Source organism: Trachemys scripta, chromosome 2, assembly GCF_013100865.1.
Source record: "Trachemys scripta elegans isolate TJP31775 chromosome 2, CAS_Tse_1.0, whole genome shotgun sequence".
NCBI lineage: Eukaryota > Metazoa > Chordata > Testudines > Emydidae > Trachemys > Trachemys scripta.
This window is the reverse complement of record NC_048299.1, coordinates 97,671,825-97,688,484: the sequence shown is the minus strand read 5'-3', so window position 1 is coordinate 97,688,484 and position 16,660 is coordinate 97,671,825. Positions and strand designations below refer to the sequence as shown.

General features: G+C 42.8%; 1 protein-coding gene across 1 annotated transcript; it reads right to left on the bottom strand.

Moving 5' to 3' along the window:
* Positions 1 to 3,604: 3,604 nt before the first annotated feature.
* On the bottom strand, positions 3,605 to 6,926 carry LOC117871733 (coiled-coil domain-containing protein 201-like). The gene is made up of 2 exons (XM_034759499.1): positions 6,357 to 6,926; positions 3,605 to 3,691 (listed from the first exon to the last, which is right to left on the bottom strand). The coding sequence occupies exons 1-2, from the start codon at positions 6,924 to 6,926 to the stop codon at positions 3,605 to 3,607; spliced, it is 657 nt and encodes a 218-aa protein (XP_034615390.1).
* Between the last annotated feature and the right edge of the window lie 9,734 nt (positions 6,927 to 16,660).

The window sequence follows — 16,660 nt, the reverse complement described above, 5'->3', positions numbered from 1 at the left end:
GGCTGGGGGCGCAGGGTCCGGAGGCATGGGGGCTGCCCAAAGCCCGAGCGCTACCGGCTTCACAGTTTGCTGGGCAGCCTCCAGACCCTGTGCCCCCGGCTGGGCGCTTCCCCTCCCGGGCTCCTGCTGCGCTGGGGAAGCGCCAGCTGGGGGCGCAGGGTCTGGGGGCTGCCCAGCAAACCCTGAAGCCGGTAGCTCTGGGGCAGCCCTTTCCCCCTGGCTGGGAGTAGAAGGGATGAGGGGGCGGAGTTAGGGTGGGGAAGGGGCGGGGTTGGGGCGGGGCTAGGGGTGGGGAAATGGGCGGGGCCAGGGCCCGTGGAGGGTCCTCCTTTTTTATTTTTGAGATATGGTAACCCTAGATTAATTAGGAAGCTCTTGCTATTAGCTCCTGGAGTGAAACTCTCCAGGAGAGGCATTATATCGATGTCAGTGGAGTGTCTTCTTTGGAGTACACGCTCCTCAGCAGTGTGACAGAGGCTAGGTGTGGTGGCCAGCAGGTCATGATCCAAGGCATATTCATTTGGTTTAGTATGTAGTTACTTTTCTGGTGCTTGTTTGTTTTTTCATGCTACTTTAGTGTTGATCTGGCCTCCCCAGGTTTCCACTTGCAAAAAGGGAATCCCTCCCTGGCAGAAGTAGAATAAGGGCTACTCCTGGGAGAAATTAGGGGTAGCTGCATAGTTCTCAGGCCCCAGCAATCCCCTTGGAATCATAGGCAACTGGGCAGCTGCAGTCATAGGCACAGACTCCATGGGTGCTCCAGGGAAGGTGGGTGCTTAGCACCCACTGGCAGCCACCCTATCAGCATCTCCCCTCCCTCCCAGCACCTCCTGGGGCCCTGCCAGTCAGCACCTCCCTCTCAGCATCTCCCACCCACTGCGATCAGCTGGTCCACGGCATGCAGGAGGTGCTGGAGGGGAGCAGTGAGGGTGGGGTGCACCCGGAGGAGGGGGTGGAACGGAGCGGGAAGAGGCAGGGAGTGGGTGAGGCCTTGGGAGAAGGGGTGGAGTGGGGGCGGGGCCTGGGACGGAGCCAGAGGGAACCCCCCGGCACATTAGAGAGTCGGCACCTAAGGGTGCAGTAATTTGCGCCAGAGACAGAATTAGGAGCAGGCAGCTAAAAGGAAGGTATAAACGCCGCTATTCCTGGACTCAGTACAAATTGGTCTGACTACTGCAAGCTCAATTCCAGCTTCCTTGTGCATATATGTTAGGATAGTCATTAATTACATGGTCACATGTTATTTTTTTTCCCATAGGACCCATCTTGTCTCTTCCCACCTCCTAGCTCCTTGTCTCAGTTGTATTTTCCTCACCTAGCCAGGCTCACTCCTCAGGGCTCTCATCCCAGTCTCCTTGTCCATCAATACTAGTCTCTTTCCTTCAGACTCCCAGTCCCACTATCCTTGCCCAGCCATTACCAGTTCCCTCTCTCGACTCCTGCTCCTTTGCCCCTGCATCCTTGCCCAGGCCGTCCCAATCCCCTACTTCCATCTCCTTATCCAATCTCTCTCTTCTTCACCCTCGCCTCCAGTCAGTCCTGCCCCAACCTTCCCCATCGGCTCCCACTCCCAATTTTCCTCCTGGGGCAGGAGCTCCTTGTCCAGTCTCAGCATCTGCACACACCCCTTCCTAGCTCTCTTGTCCAAGTCTCTTCATTCACCCAGTCCCAGTTCTCCCACTTGAAGACCTTGGCTCCTCATCAGATCTATCTTGCTCCCTCTCTCCCTTATTCTGCATCACAGTCACCTTCCCAACCAGTTCAAATCTCCCCCTCCACTCCTCATCTGCTCTCAGTTTCACCCACCCCTACTGGCTTCCTTCCCAGATCCTAGATTCTGCCCCTCTCCCCCACCACCATCACAGGATACTCGTCTTAGTGTATGCCCCACACGGACACCAGTCCAGCTCCTTCATGCTGCCTGGTACCAGCGAGGGGTGGGGGCAGGAGGGAGAGAGTTCATTGGGCGCACAGGAGAAACAGGCTTCCTGCTCTCAGTTCCACTTCTGTGAGCTGGTTGTGGCACAGCCTGCAATCACACAGAGCTGCAATTGCAGGGGAAACGCTGCTTAGCCCCAGGTTGGAGCATGCCCAGTGCAGACAGAATTTAGCTGCTAAAATTTAAGAAGTTGCCACTGAGCATGTGCAAACTGCCATTTTGCAAATACTTATAACTTGGCTGAATTTTCACAGGAACAGTGAGAGGCACATTCCCCTCCCCACTCCCGTCAAATCTCTACTCTAACATGAGGGCACCAGAACTTTTCCAAGAAAGACTTTAACATAGGGAAAACAGCAAAGTTTGCCCTAGCTTTGTTTTTGGAAATGGGTGATCCATTTTGGCTGAAACTTCCAAAAATATTCTGCCTGAGGTAGACATACTACCTATAAAATTTCAAACCAAACAGTTACAATTTGGCAAAGTTATAAGCAACTGAAAAGAGGGTCTTATAATGGGAGTGTGAGGCAACCTTAGTAATGCGTAGTGCTACCAGCCTCACCCCTAATAATGACATTATAAACTGTTGGTTGGAACCAGAGGTGTACTAGGTGGATTCTAATGGTGTTATATTCTCTACATTACTTAGTGGCCTATTATTAACATAGTTGAATGTCTGCAGTGAATTAAACAGATATTTCAGTGATGTCTTTCAAAACAAGTTGATTTTTTTCCAGGGTACGGTAGTTCCAGTGGGCACCCATAACAGCAGGAAGTGCTTGGGGCAAGTGGCAACATGGGAAGAGTCAGTCAGCCATAAGTGGTGCATTTAGCAGAATATCAAGGGCTAGACAGAGCAAGTTCAGTTAGAGTCAACCCTTCAAAACAAACTGTAATTAATTAGTAATCTCCAGAGGCTGGCCTCCCTCCTTTGTGCCTCTCACTATTTCCTCATATCTCCAGCCAACAGCAAGAACGTTCCTGATTGCATCAGCATTGATTACTCTATAGATGAAGAAATTCTTCTCTGGCTAATAGGTTTATATTGCAAGCAGCCTGGTGAAGCAGTTACTCATGTTATTTAAGCTACATCCAAAGTCCTAGAAGATTTAGGCTATGTCTACGCCACAAATTACTTTGGTATAATTTACGTCACTCGGGGGTGTGAATAATCCACACCCTGAGCGACATAAGTTATACCAACCTAAGTGCTGGCATGGACAGTGCTATGTTGGCAGGAATTATTAAGCCAAGGGGAGAGCTCTCTCCTGTTGGCTTAGAGCATCTTCACCAGCAGCCCTATGGTGATGCAGCTGCACCACTGTAGTGTAGATATAGCCTTAGATATTACGTGAAGAAACGTAGGCCCTCACAAGATGAAGTATAACCCTTAGGGGGGCAGTTTCCCACCCCCTGGGCCTGCTCTTAAGCTGGTGTCAGTGGCATGGGCTCTACTGAGGATCTGCCCCCTTGGCATCGGTCTCTTAAAGCTCTGGGGTTCCTTATTTAAAAAATTTGCTACAGGTTTGCTTTAATGCCATCCTTTCCTCCCCGCTCTGTTTGCCACACAGTTACAGCAGACCCAATAGCCGAATCTATAGTTTAATGGAACCACTTTTTCCAGTTGTACAGAGTGCAGCAATACTCATTTGGGAATTCACTACATCAGACTTCTTCAATTGTCAGCTCATGTCTAGTCGCCTCTTCGATATTTTTAAGTTGACGTAATTCCCATTCTCGTTGTTTTGCTTCCTATTTTAAATAGAAAAATGTTTAGCTTAGCAAACTGTTCTGTACAGCCAACGTGACAGGACTTTTTTCTGCAATTAACAAACAAACCAAACATCTGCTCTATTTAGTAAAAGCCTGATTCTTCTTCCACACTACTTACACAGCAGTTTTACTGCACTAATGGTAATAGTTACTATGGATTAACACTGGCATAACAACTATCAGAAGCTGATGCCGAGTCTGGGCAAATCGCCTGATCCAAAGCCCATGGAAGTTAACAGAAGGACTCTACTTTGTGACAGCCAGTAGACGAAATTGCAGGAGGTGGAGTCAGTACTTAGTGGAAAGCCTGGAGAAAGCCTACGTAAGATGCCTTTCTTTGTCCACACACATTTCCCTAAATTTCAAACTAGGTCTAAGGCTTAACTAAACCAGATATTTAAAACAAATAAATAATGAAAGGATCCAGTAACTGGAACCTTTCCTACATTAGTGCTGACATCGGGTTTAAAACCAGTTTGAATTGCTGGGAAAGTTTCCACCTGTGAAGACAAAGGCTATGGGTGTTCTAAAAAGGAGCAGGATTTGACAGGTTTTCATTAGAAGCAAATCCCAGAGATGAGGGCCTAACTTTAAAGCAGCGACCTGCAGTAGCTTCATTTATGCTCTCCAGCTTTCGACTAGGAGTTCAATCTTTTTGTGTTGTTTTGTTCCATTGTTATTTTGGCTTGTTTATAGTTTGATCTTGAAGCATGATAAATGTAATTCTTTGCAAACTCAATTCATGCAGCCTCCAACCAAGAATCTGTTTCTTCATTCTGCATATTTACCAGTTTATCTCCAAAACGTAATATTAAGCATGTTCCCAGAAGAGGTTTATAGAAGACAAATAGTCATTGCAAAATAGAGGCAAAAATATTAATTAATCCACCAAATGTGAGCAAACTTTGCATTAGAACGGTGTGGAAGTTTTCCAACAGAAAATACTTATTTTATTGAAATAGTAACATATAGATTTTGATTAAGCCTGATGTAACCCAGGCTAGTTTCCGACAGAAACCTCCCTGGTTTCCTGACAAGTTATCCACCTGTCTACTTCCCCAGCTCCTTGGCAGCTGTGGTTTCCAGGAAGCATATTTTGTTTTGTTGATCCTAAACAAAATATTGTAGAATTTCACTTTAGCAAGAAATTGAAGGGGTTTTTTTTTGGCGGGGGGAGGGAGGGAGGGAATTTGTTCCAAATTACGATGAAAAGCAAAAACCTTAACATTTTTCACAGAGAAATTCAGGTTTCCAGTGAGCAATACTTAGCATTAATCACTATTAAAAGGACACACATAAATGCAACACGAGTACAACCCTCCTAAAGATTAGAGCCGGTGAAAAAAATGGGATGAAGGTTGTTTGAAATTTTGTAACACTCTCCTTGATGGTCAAATTAAAAAAGCCAGGGTTTTGAAGTATCTGGACCAGGTCTATAACTGAACTTGCACATCCAATGTTTTGAACAACAACAACAAAAAACCCCACACAAAGAAAATCGCCTTCCCCCCCAAAAAACTTGCAAAAATATCCCCCACCTGCTGAATTTCAATTTTTCTCAACAAGTTTTACTAAAGATGTTTGTATGGAAAGCCCAGTTATAAGGGAGGCTACTGTGTATGTGCACCATAGCTCCTTTCTGGATGAAATCTGAACTGCTTAAATTCATGTAGTGAGTAAGGCTATGATGTAGCCATGGGTATTTTTAGTAAAAGTCATGGACAGGTCACGGGCAATAAACAAAAATTCACGGCCCATGACCTTTACTATAAATACCCCTGACTACATCTTAACTGGGGGGGGGGAGGGGGAAAAGAGAGGAGAGAGGGGCAGGGCAGCGCTGCTCTGGGGGGCCTCTGGAGAGCCGCTGCTCAGGTGGTCCCCAGGGCCTGCCACTGCTCAGGCAGTCCCTGAGGCCAGCCACACTGGCTGCTGCAGAAGTTATGGAGGTTGCAGAAAGTCATGGAATCCGTGACTTCCACGCCCTTCATGACACAGACATGGGGCATTTAATGGTAACAATCAATGGAGATTTTCCCTTAATTCAAGAGGTAGTGCTTGTTATGGGAGAATGTGGGTTCTATTACTTAACTATTTTTTCCTTTGTGTATTGTCTTCACAAAGATTGAGAGAGTCTCAAATGTATTTGTTATTTGAAATTAATCACTAGTTTCTGCAAGGAAATAATTCTTGGGCTGCAGATTGTTCTATTAAAATGGAATATACATTTTGCAGTTCAAGCTACTTAATTAGCTTGTTATATATTTGACAGTACATTACACACGTCAAAGTTGATGCTGTATTTAAATATGGCATTTAAGAGAGTAACAGGTTATCCAACCAGGGAACTGAAACAGAACCACATGACTTGTGTAACTAACCAACATCTCATAAGTTGAGTTATATATTCAAAAATATTATTTGAAATTTGCTGTTGGCAGATATCTGAGCATATGGGCTACACATTTACTTTGTGAGTATTCATGCTAGAATAGTTCAAGCAAAGAATATAAATTACACAATTTATCAGCAGATTTAAGACTGTCCTGAACAGTCACTGAAAAGGTTTGGATTCACCTGCCAGATATTGGTAGAATGTCACATAACTTAATCACCTCAGAAAATGTATGAAAAGTGTATTTACCAAAAGTTTTTTTTCAAGCTTCCTTTTTCTTCTTTTTCTTACTGTGGGATCTTTTATCCCAGGAATTTCAGTAACCAGCCATGCAAATACACCTTTAGAAGTTACTTTGGCTGTCTTCTTAGATGGTTCAGCAGGGACTTCAACTGCTGCACTTACTATAGGGGGAACCATTGTCTTGAAGCTTGGCTCTTCACTGGGTTCCTCTGAAGCCAACACTGTTGAAAGTCTTCTTCTAGGAACTGCAGCCCAAGAGCTGAGGCTCATCTCTTCACTTGATTCCTCTGGGTCCAATACTGTGGAAAGCTTTCTTGGAAAAGTGACTTGAGAAATGAGCTTGTCAAGGTGCATTAGTTGTTCTTGGGACGATGCTTGTTTCTGGAAAGATGATTTTGGCATTGGAGACCCATAGACTCTCTTACTTATGTTTTGTTCTCTGATAGATTGATTCGTCATATCCACCAGAGATAACATAGTTTGGGAGAACATTGAATCCACCGGAGTGCTATGTTTCACTACTGCCTTTTTCAAAGATCTTTTGACATTTAAGAAAGAATCTTCTTCCTCTGACATCTTCTAATTCGGTTATGTTCTTCAATGCAAAAAAATAAAAAAATAAAAATAAAATAAATAAGTCTTTGAAGGACTATGGAATCTATTACCATGTGTAACATGATAGCACACTAGGCATGAGCAAGCCACTATTAGGGCATTTTCATTGTAAAACTCTATCATGTATATTCTCTGCCACAAGTTATGCATTTGTTTGTTTGTTACTCTCTTAAATGCCATATTTAAATACAGCATCAACTTTGACTTGTGTAATGTACTGTCAAATATATAACAAGCTAATTAAGTAGCTTGAACTGCAAAATGTATATTCCATTGTAATAGAACAATCTGCAGCCCAAGAATTATTCGGGGGGGGGGGGGGGGGGGGGGGGGGGGGGCAGTTTAAATCACCCAAGTGTTTAAAGAAAAATATTACCAAGTGCTTTTATTTGTGCTCAGAAGTTACATGGAGTTACTCCTCTTTGAGGACTAGTGCACTGGAAATGTTTGAAGAAATGTCATTTTAAAATAAAAGGAAGGAGCATTAGAAGATTGCTTACTGCACAACTGATATATGCACTTTTCTTTTAAAAAAAATAAGAGAAGGAGGAACTCTCAGGTGTGGAGCTGTACACTAGGACCTTCATTTATTTAAAGATATTTCAGGATACCTGAAACATTCATTAAAATAATGGTGGTTGGGATACTCAGGTTCCTCCTAGGTCAGTACAGAGAGCTAATAATCCACTTAGATTGCAGAATTTCAGTGGTAAGGGATAACTGCTCCATTCCAAGTCAATCAGTGTAGTGTAACCCAATTATAGAAGTGAAACTTCACTATAAAAAGAGAGAAAACCCAAGAAATTAACAATCTGAGAATATTCCTCTCTACTCTGAGCAAGAGCTCGAAGTCAGTGGCAACACTCTCCTTGATTTCAGTGGGACAGGATCAGACCATATGCTGCATTCAGCTATGCTCAAATTGACTATAAAGTCAATGTATTTGAAAATAATTCCTTCTTTTACTTACCTGCCAGGCCCTAATGTCAGGATCCTGCAAGATCTGAAGACAACACCAACACCTAAAGAAGAAGCAAAAAAGCAGTTCTGGTCTCTGCTTTAGGTGTTCTGGCCAGACCCTGTAGTAGGAATCTGCCCAGGCACAGCCATATACAATATAGGGGTCTTAATAATGCCACAAATGCTTGCAGAGGAACCTTTGACTTTTTAAGATATATAGATATATATATATATATATATATATATATATATATATAGATATAGATATAGATATAAATTTTTTTTTGAAGGTCATGCAAGTATTGGGTCAGTGTTCTTATACATTTTGTATTTTATAAAACAGTTCTTTTATAAAATTTGTAGTTTTAACTATTTAAACAGCTGTTTAAACTAAACCAACTAATGTCTACACTCCAAACAAAATAGAGCAAAAAAGATCTTACAACAACAAAACAATCAGTTCTTCTACTGAAGAAGTGAGGCCCGATTCTCTGCTGCCTGCCACCCTTTGCACCTGTGCCAAATACTAACATTTGGGTTTAGTAGAGTTTTACACCCATTTTGCACAGGTGTTAAGCAACACAGGATGAGAAGCCCTAGAGAATCAGGAACATTAACACTTTAAAAACCATTAAAACATCCTTTTAAAGATATTTCTCCTCAGGACTACTTTCATTTCTTTTCTGCAGTTATATCTTTTCTAAAAGAAAATTAGTTTCTGCTGCATTGTAATAGACATTATAGATTAGAGGAGCTGCTTTTTTTTTCCCTATGAAAGGTGTCTGCAGCCACAGATATTTTTCCTTTAATTAAATCATGATTTTAAAAGAAAATAATATTTGTTTCTATAGAAGCCCAGTTCAGGTAGTTACAGAGCTAGTAGTATTAAGTGGGATTCTTTTTAATTAATAAAACTTAGGGGTAACTAGCAGCTAATTTAAAAAGCCTTCCCTAATAAGCACTTTAATTAAAGAAATAAAATAATCACAAGCATTGGTTAAAGTTTAACTATATTAAATTGAACATTAGTTCTCTTCTAAAGTTGGAGTTCTGTTCTAGACTTCATTTCCAATAGAAGTGTCTGATGAGGCTAACCATAAAGTGTGATAAGTCTTTTGCTATAGTCAGATAGATTCCCTCCCTCCAGATCACTCATTTTAACAGATAAACAGGAGACAAAAGAAAAACCAACCCAAAACAACACATACTGGAACATTAGGGTCTCTAGTGTGAGGACCATTCCATAGCTTTTAATTGTTTTGGCAGTAATGAAGCCAGCTAGACAAATTCCATCTAGACAAATTCAGACTGAAAACAAGATGTAAATTTTTAACAGTGAGAGTAATTAACTATTGGAACAATTTACCAAGGTTCATAGCAGATTATCCGTCACTGATCATTTTAAAATGAAGACTAGATGTTTTTTCTAAAAGACCTGCAATAGGAATTATTTTGGGGAAGTTCCATGGCCTGTGTTATACTGGAGGTCACACTGAAGTATTGCAGTGGTCCCCTTCTGGCCTTGAAATCTACGAAACAAAGTTTTACCAGTCCTACTGGACCTACTCAACGCAAGTAGACTTGTTTGGCATCACTCTCTTGGTTCCAAGTCAGATGTTTTAGGTTTCACCTACATTTGGGCTCTTGTAGCCCAAATAGCTTCCCAGAATCCTTTGTTGTAGTGGGGGATGGTAATTCACCCTCTAAATTCCCCTAATCACAAATTTGGCACCTCTAATCTGCTCCAAATTTCAAAGAGAAGAAAAAACAAAAACAAAATGAGGCTCATCACAGGGAACTGGGGATAGAATCTTTCTAGAGTTTGTAGGCTAAGGACATGTTCAGTTGTGGAAATGGCAAATCTTTATCTTAAAATAAGTGGGTGGGATAGCTCAGTGGTTTGAGCATTGGCCTGCTAAACCCAGGGTTGTGAGCTCAATCCTTGAGGGGGCTACTTAGGGATCTGGGGCAAAATCAGTATTTAGTCCTGCTAGTAAAGGCAGGGGGCTGGACTTGATGACCTTTCAAGGTCTCTTCCAGTTCTAGGAGAGAGGATATCTCCATTAATTTAAAAAAAATAATAATTTTAATTTAAAATGCCCCCCCAAATATCAGTTCCTGAATGAGAAATGTGCAGAACTGAAATGATAGAGTCTACATATAGCACCCAATTTAACTTTCAGTGCCTATTAGAAATTTATTAAGGTTCCAATTTTGTCACGGAGGTCATGGAAGTAACAGAATCTGTAACTTCCAGAGACTTCCATGACTTCGGCCGTGGTGGCCAAGAGCTGCAGAGTCCCCCCGCTGATGGTGGCGGGGCCCCCCGAGCTCCCAGCCACCACTGGCGGCAGGGGGACTCCGCAGCTCCCAGCCACCATGGGTAGCAGGGGCCTCCAGAGTTCCGGGCAGCCGTGGGCGGTGGGGGTACCCCGCTGCACCTGGCTCCTGCAGATGGCTGGGGTAGGCTGCAGCTCTTGGCCACCGCGGGCAACGGGGGGGGGGACCCCAGAGCTCCCGGCTGCCGTGGGCAATGGGGGATCCCAAAGCTCTGAGACACCATAGGCAGTGGGAGCCCACAGAGCTCTGAGTGGGGCCCCTGCAGCTGCCCAGCCGCCGAGGGGGTTGTGAAGACCCAGCAGCTCCCCCTGGATATTTTTAGTAAAAGTGAAGGACAGGTCACGTGCTTCCATGAATTTTTCTTTATTGCCCATGACCTGTCCCTGACTTTTATTAAAAATATCTGTGACAAAATCTTAGCCTTAGAAATTATATATGCACAGTGTCACCACTGAACTACAGCCACCTCTGAGGTGCAAGATGGTAAACAACTTATGCACAGGATATTGCAAAACAAACTTTGTTGGTGGGGTCCACTTACAAGGACACTGAACCAACTCCCTTCTCAGAATGTGCCATGTGATCTGTAATATCCACACAGCACAGCCAAGACCTGACCTCATTTCAGTGTCTTATCCAAGTGACCCCCACATTTTAAAGTGCATGGAATGTATTTAATCTATGACAGAAGGAGGAAGGGCTGAGTTGACCTTGCTGGGATTTGAACTTGCAGTTCCGAGGAGTCTAGGTATAGCAAACCTAATCTTAGAGCACTAAATCACCCCTTGTTAGCTGTATTAATAATTGCACTATAAATAGAGAACTAGGAGATGCCATTTAGGAATAACAATCTGTCAGTATATGGGGCAAGCTGCTTGGTTTAAGTTATGTGCCCCACAGGAATTGAAAGAGAACTTGAGAAATGGAGGCACACAATCACATGGCTTGCACAAGTAAACATCCTGAAAATAAGCAGTTTGTTCAGAATAAGCTATTTATTTCATAGACTCCCAGTGGAGGTTCCTGACAAGAACATTTAGAGAACTGAACAAAAGCTGTTTTGAGACATTTGTGGCTGGGCAAAAATCCCAGAGTAAAGCCCTCAGTTCTTAACAAACATAGGAGAAAGTAGACCAGCCCTTACCTCATTTTGAATATTAGTAGTTAGTTTTTCAAACCCGAGGTGTTGTGGCTTGGTGAAAGAACCAGCTAGGTCGTTACTGTACCTTGGAGAGCTGGAAAGTCAATTCCTTATATAGTGCAGTGCAGAGAGTGATGTCCCGACATAGCATTGGCGTGTTTTTATTGCCGTGCTGTGTCACACTGGGACACAACATTGTTGCTTGTTTCAGCAGGGCTATGATGCAAACATCACTGTGTAATGCTAGGCAGTTGAGGCTCTGAGTATTATTTTGTGGCTCTAAGTAATTTTGCATCACTTCATTCTATGGGTACATCTACATGGAGCCGCAGGATGGGACGAGGAGGACACAGCATGGGCTAGCAAGCCACATTCATACCCAGGCCTGTGTCCCACTTGGACTACTTGCACTGAAGCCTAGGCTGTGCTGTTTTCGCTATTAATGTTACCCATACTAGTTGGATTCAAGCTAGCTCAGGTAAGCCAGCTTGCACACAGCTTTTGCTGTGTATACATATCTTATGCAGCCCTTTACTGATTTCTTATTGTATATCAGAGCAAGTTGAAACTTTTCATCCTTGCCTCAAGCCTCTGTATAACTCTGTCCTGTACCTGCGTCTTTTTCCATACTGCCCCCTAGGCATAGAACTCCATTTCACAAAACCATTTCCCTTTGCTTTATTCCAATTCCTCTTTCAGGACCCATCTTTTCTGGAATGCCCACAAGAAGGGAGTTTTTCGGTAATTTCGGTGCTGATTTGCAGGCGAGTATTGCTATTGGTTAATCTGCCGATTTGTCTCTTTTGAGGGAAATGGAAGCAGGGGTTTGTGCTCAGAGTAGGGCCACTGTGATCTTTCTCATGCCAGAGGGGGGTGGTTTAGATTGGCATCTAAACTTCACATGTTGAACTCGCCTCTAACTTTGGTCCTGATGCAGCTATAACAAAAATACCTATTTCTTATATAATGCTTTTTATCAATATCTCTCAACGTGCCTCACAGTCTTTAATGTATTTATCCTCACAACATCCCTGTGGGGCAGGCAAGTATTAGCCCCATTTTATAGGGACTTAGCAGTTAAGGCTCAGATTTTTAAAGCAACTTAAATGTGGCCACACTCAGCCTCTCACCTCCTAACAGATTTAGGAACCTAAATCTCATTTTCCAAAGAGATTTAGACACTTAGGAGTCTGAATTCCATTGCCAGTCTATGGGCTTTTGAGTCCTAAGTGCCTAAATCCCTTAGGCTCCTAAATCAGTTAGGTATTGTTATGCTGAGAACAGCAATGCCTAAAAAACAGGTTTAAGTGACTTAGGAAGCTTTAGGTAAAGCAGAGAATTGAATCCACCTTTGTTAAGGGCTAGGATAGTGTCCAAACCACTGGACCATCCCTCATCTACTAGAAAGTACTAAGTCAGGTTCTTCGACTGTTATGCAGGAGGTCAGACCCCCTAGAATGGTCCCTTCACTATTGCTCATGCTACCATTCTGCTGGCCTTTGGTGCAAAGGTTCCAGATCCCATGGAGAACAAAATCTTCCATGCAGCAGAAAAAAAAGACTCTTGCTTCCTCCTCTCCAATTCCCCATTGCCATCTTCACCGTCTGTCTGTGGTGTGATGTCAGTGGACACTCTTCAGTTTGGAGAGATGAAAATGAGGCTGGGAGGAGGGTGGGCTTGATGGAGAACATAGCATGAACGCACATAATGCAATGACAGCTAGAATAGAAGTAGAATGGATGGGAGAGGCAAGAACAAGAGCAAATATACAGCAGAAAAAAATGAGCTAGCTGGCAGGAATGGGATGGGGAGAAGAAGACAGAAGAAATAAAGTAAATGACGAAAGAAGTAAAACTACATTTTTAAGGTCACGGGCCTAGGTGATTTAGAATCCTGTCCCATTTTTCAAAAGTAATTTAGATAGGTATTTAGGTGCCTAAAGATCCTAGTTGGATTTTTCAGAGGTGCCTGCCTGTAGATTTAGGTGCCCTAAAAATCATGACCCTGAGTGATGTTTTTTTTTTTTTTTTTTTTAAAAAAGGACTGATTTAGAATCACAAATTTCAATGAGACCATTGTGATCATCTGACTTCCAGTATTACACAGGCCAAAGAGCTTCCCCAAGCTCATAAGGCACCTAGAAGTAGGTATTTAAAGATATTTAGGCATTGTTGTGTTCAGTGTCACAATGTCTAACAGATTTAGGAACCTAAGACTCATTGTTGCTAAGGATTTAGGCACTTAGGAGCCTAAGTCCAATTCACTGTTGTCTCCTAGGCACCTAAATTTCATTTGACAATGATACAGGCTCCTAAAACAGCTAGCCATTAAAGAGCTGGGGAGGGGAGGGTGGGCTTTGGCTTCTTTTGAAATGTTTAACTCATAGTCAGTCAATAGTTGCATGGCACTGTTACCCTTAAATAGCCACAAATAACCTTTTTTTTTAAACAACATAAAGGTGATGGTCCTGCTTCTGGTGGCCTATCGTCTATTGAGGAATAGCATTGACCCTTTCATGCCAAAGGTGAAATCAATAGGTTTTGTAGATGCTCAGCAACCTTGGGGAGAAGCCCTCCACCCCTTAGTTAGGTGCCAAAATATGGCTTCAGGGTAAAAATTTCAAAGGCTTAAATGGAGTCTGAAAATCATTGGAAGCTGGGTGCCTATCGGCCCTTTGTACTCTTGAACATCTTCTCTTTAATTGCCTTTAACTTTAGGCATCCATTTTGGCCTAGGTTCCCCCACATCCCTACATAGCCAAGGAGTAAAGGTTAGCATCCTGCTAGCAGAACCTTTTCTGGATTGATATGCTGCCAGTACTGGCATAAACAAAGCATTGAAGAGCACATAGGTGAGATATATTGCATAGACAGAGCTAGGTGGGGGAGGTAAAAATTCATGTACAAGCTCAGAAATGAGTATTTTATTACCACCTACACCCCAATGGCCCAATATGCTCCTCAAATATATAATTTCACTAGGAGCCCCACTTGCGTCTGCAGGAGGAGAATTGGGTCTTATGTATTTAAAGATTTTTTTAATGCCTTCAAATGTTTTCAGTGGATCATGGGATAAAATCACTATGGCACTTTTTAATTTATTAAAAGGGGATTGTAATACATAGGTGGTTGTTTTTAAAATGACAGGGAATGCCAATCAAGGGAAAATATTTATTTTGCCCTATGAGCTGGCTACTTAGTGTTTGACCTCTTTTGTCTAATTACCTTGCTGATAATGACCTAGGCACCATTTGATAGTTGTACAGGTCATTAACCTTCTGAAAATCAATACATCATCTGCTTTATAGTGATGTCAATGATTCCTCTGCATGAACTCCATCTCACTCACACATTGTGCCCATCCATTTCTGTCAGAGCTTCATGCCACATAGTGCTCTGTCTTCACATTGTTTGTGTGTTACTTGACCTCCTATACAATTTCTACATGGTTCTACAGAGTTGAAGTCAACCGTAGTTAATGTTCAACAGGAATCCTTCCTCTGTACTTGCTGTGTATTTTCTGATGTGACTGCTCCCTTCTAATTCTGTTGGCAGTGTTGCTAAGCAGCACAGGATATTATTGCCAAAGTTCAATGAACATACATAGTAACTATAGAGTTTGAGGGGAAAACAGTCAGTGATGCTTCCAAAACCTTTGGCAACAATACGAGTGCAGTTTGACCAATGCCAAAGAAATGTCTAAACTCCAACTCTCTCAGTGACCAGTAAGTGATGGATTTTCATTACTTTGTTCCAGCTACTAATAAACAAAAAAGTTTGTGTCACATTTGAGTGGTCAGACTGTAACCCAGATCTAAAATGCACTGAATTGTTGAAAAGATGCAGGAATTACTGGGTGAAATTCTATGGGCTGTAAAAACAACGAGGAGTCCTTGTGGCACCTTAGAGACTAAGACATTTATTTGGGCAGAAGCTTTTGTGGGCTAGAACCTACTTCATCAAATAAATGAAGTGAAAAATACAGGAGCAGGTATAAATAATGAAAGGATGGGAGTTGCTTTATCAAGTGTGAGGTCAGTCTAATGAGATAAATCAATTAACAGCAGGATACCAAGGGAGAAAAAATGACTTTTGAAGTGGTAAGAGAGTGGCCCATTACAGACCGTTGACAAGAAGGTGTGAGTAACAGTAGGGAGAAATAAGTATTGGGGAAGTTAAGTTTAGGTTTTGTAATGACCCAACCACTCCCAGTCTTTATTCATGCCTAATCTGATGGTATCCAGTTTGCAAATTAATTCCAGTTCTGCAGCTTCACATTGGAGTCTGTTTTAGAAGTTTTTTTGTTGAAGAATTGCCACTTTTAGGTCTGTTATTGAGTAACCAGGGAGGTTGAAATGTTCTCCTACTGATTTTTGAATGTTATGATTCCTGATGTCAGATTTGTGTCCATTTATTCTTTTGCATAGAGACTGTCTGGTTTAGCCAATGTACATGGCAGAGGGGCATTGCTGGCACATGATGGCATATATCACATTGGTAGATGTGCAGGTGAATGAGCCCCGGATGGTGTGGCTGATGTGGTTAGGTGCTATGATGGTGTCCCTTGAATAGATATGTGGATAGAGTTGGCACCGGGGTTTGTAGCAGGGTTTGGTTCCTGGGTTGGTGTTTTTGTTGTGTGGTGTATAGTTGCTGGTGAGTATTTGCTTCAGGTTGGGGGGCTGTCTGTAGGCAAGGACTGGCCTGACTCCCAAGGTCTGTGAGAATGAGGGATCATCTTTCAGGATAGGTTGTAGATCCTTGATGATGCGCTGGAGAGGTTTTAGCTGGGGGCTGTAGGTGATGGCTAGTGGCGTTCTGTTACTTTCTTTGCTTGGTCTGTCTTTTAGTAGGTGACGTCTTGGTACCCTTCTGGCTTTGTCAATCTGTTTTTTCACTTCACCAGGTGGGTATTGCAGTTTTAAGAATGCTTGATAGAGATTCTGTAGGCGTTTGTCTCTGTCTGAGGGATCAGAGCAAATGTGGTTGTATGTTAGAGCTTGGCTGTAGACAATGGATCATGTGATGTGGTCTGGATGAAAGCTGGAAGCATGTAGGTAAGTATAGCAGTCAATAGGTTTCTGGTATAGGATGGTGTTTATGTGACCATCACTTATTAGCACTGTAGTGTCTAGGAAGTGGACTTCTTGTGTGGACTGGTCCAGGCTGAGGTTGATGGTATGGTGGAAATCGTTGAAATCTTGGTGGAATTCCTCAAGGGCCTCCTTCCCATGGGTCCAGATGATGAAGATGTC

Bases quoted from the DNA above. Each gene is read 5' to 3' on its own strand.
- LOC117871733 (XM_034759499.1), bottom strand. From the start codon at position 6,926: ATGTCAGAGGAAGAAGATTCTTTCTTAAATGTCAAAAGATCTTTGAAA. The intron at 3,692-6,356 runs GTAAATACACTT...TATTTAAAATAG, and splicing joins AGCTTGAAAAAAAACTTTTG to GAAGCAAAACAACGAGAATG.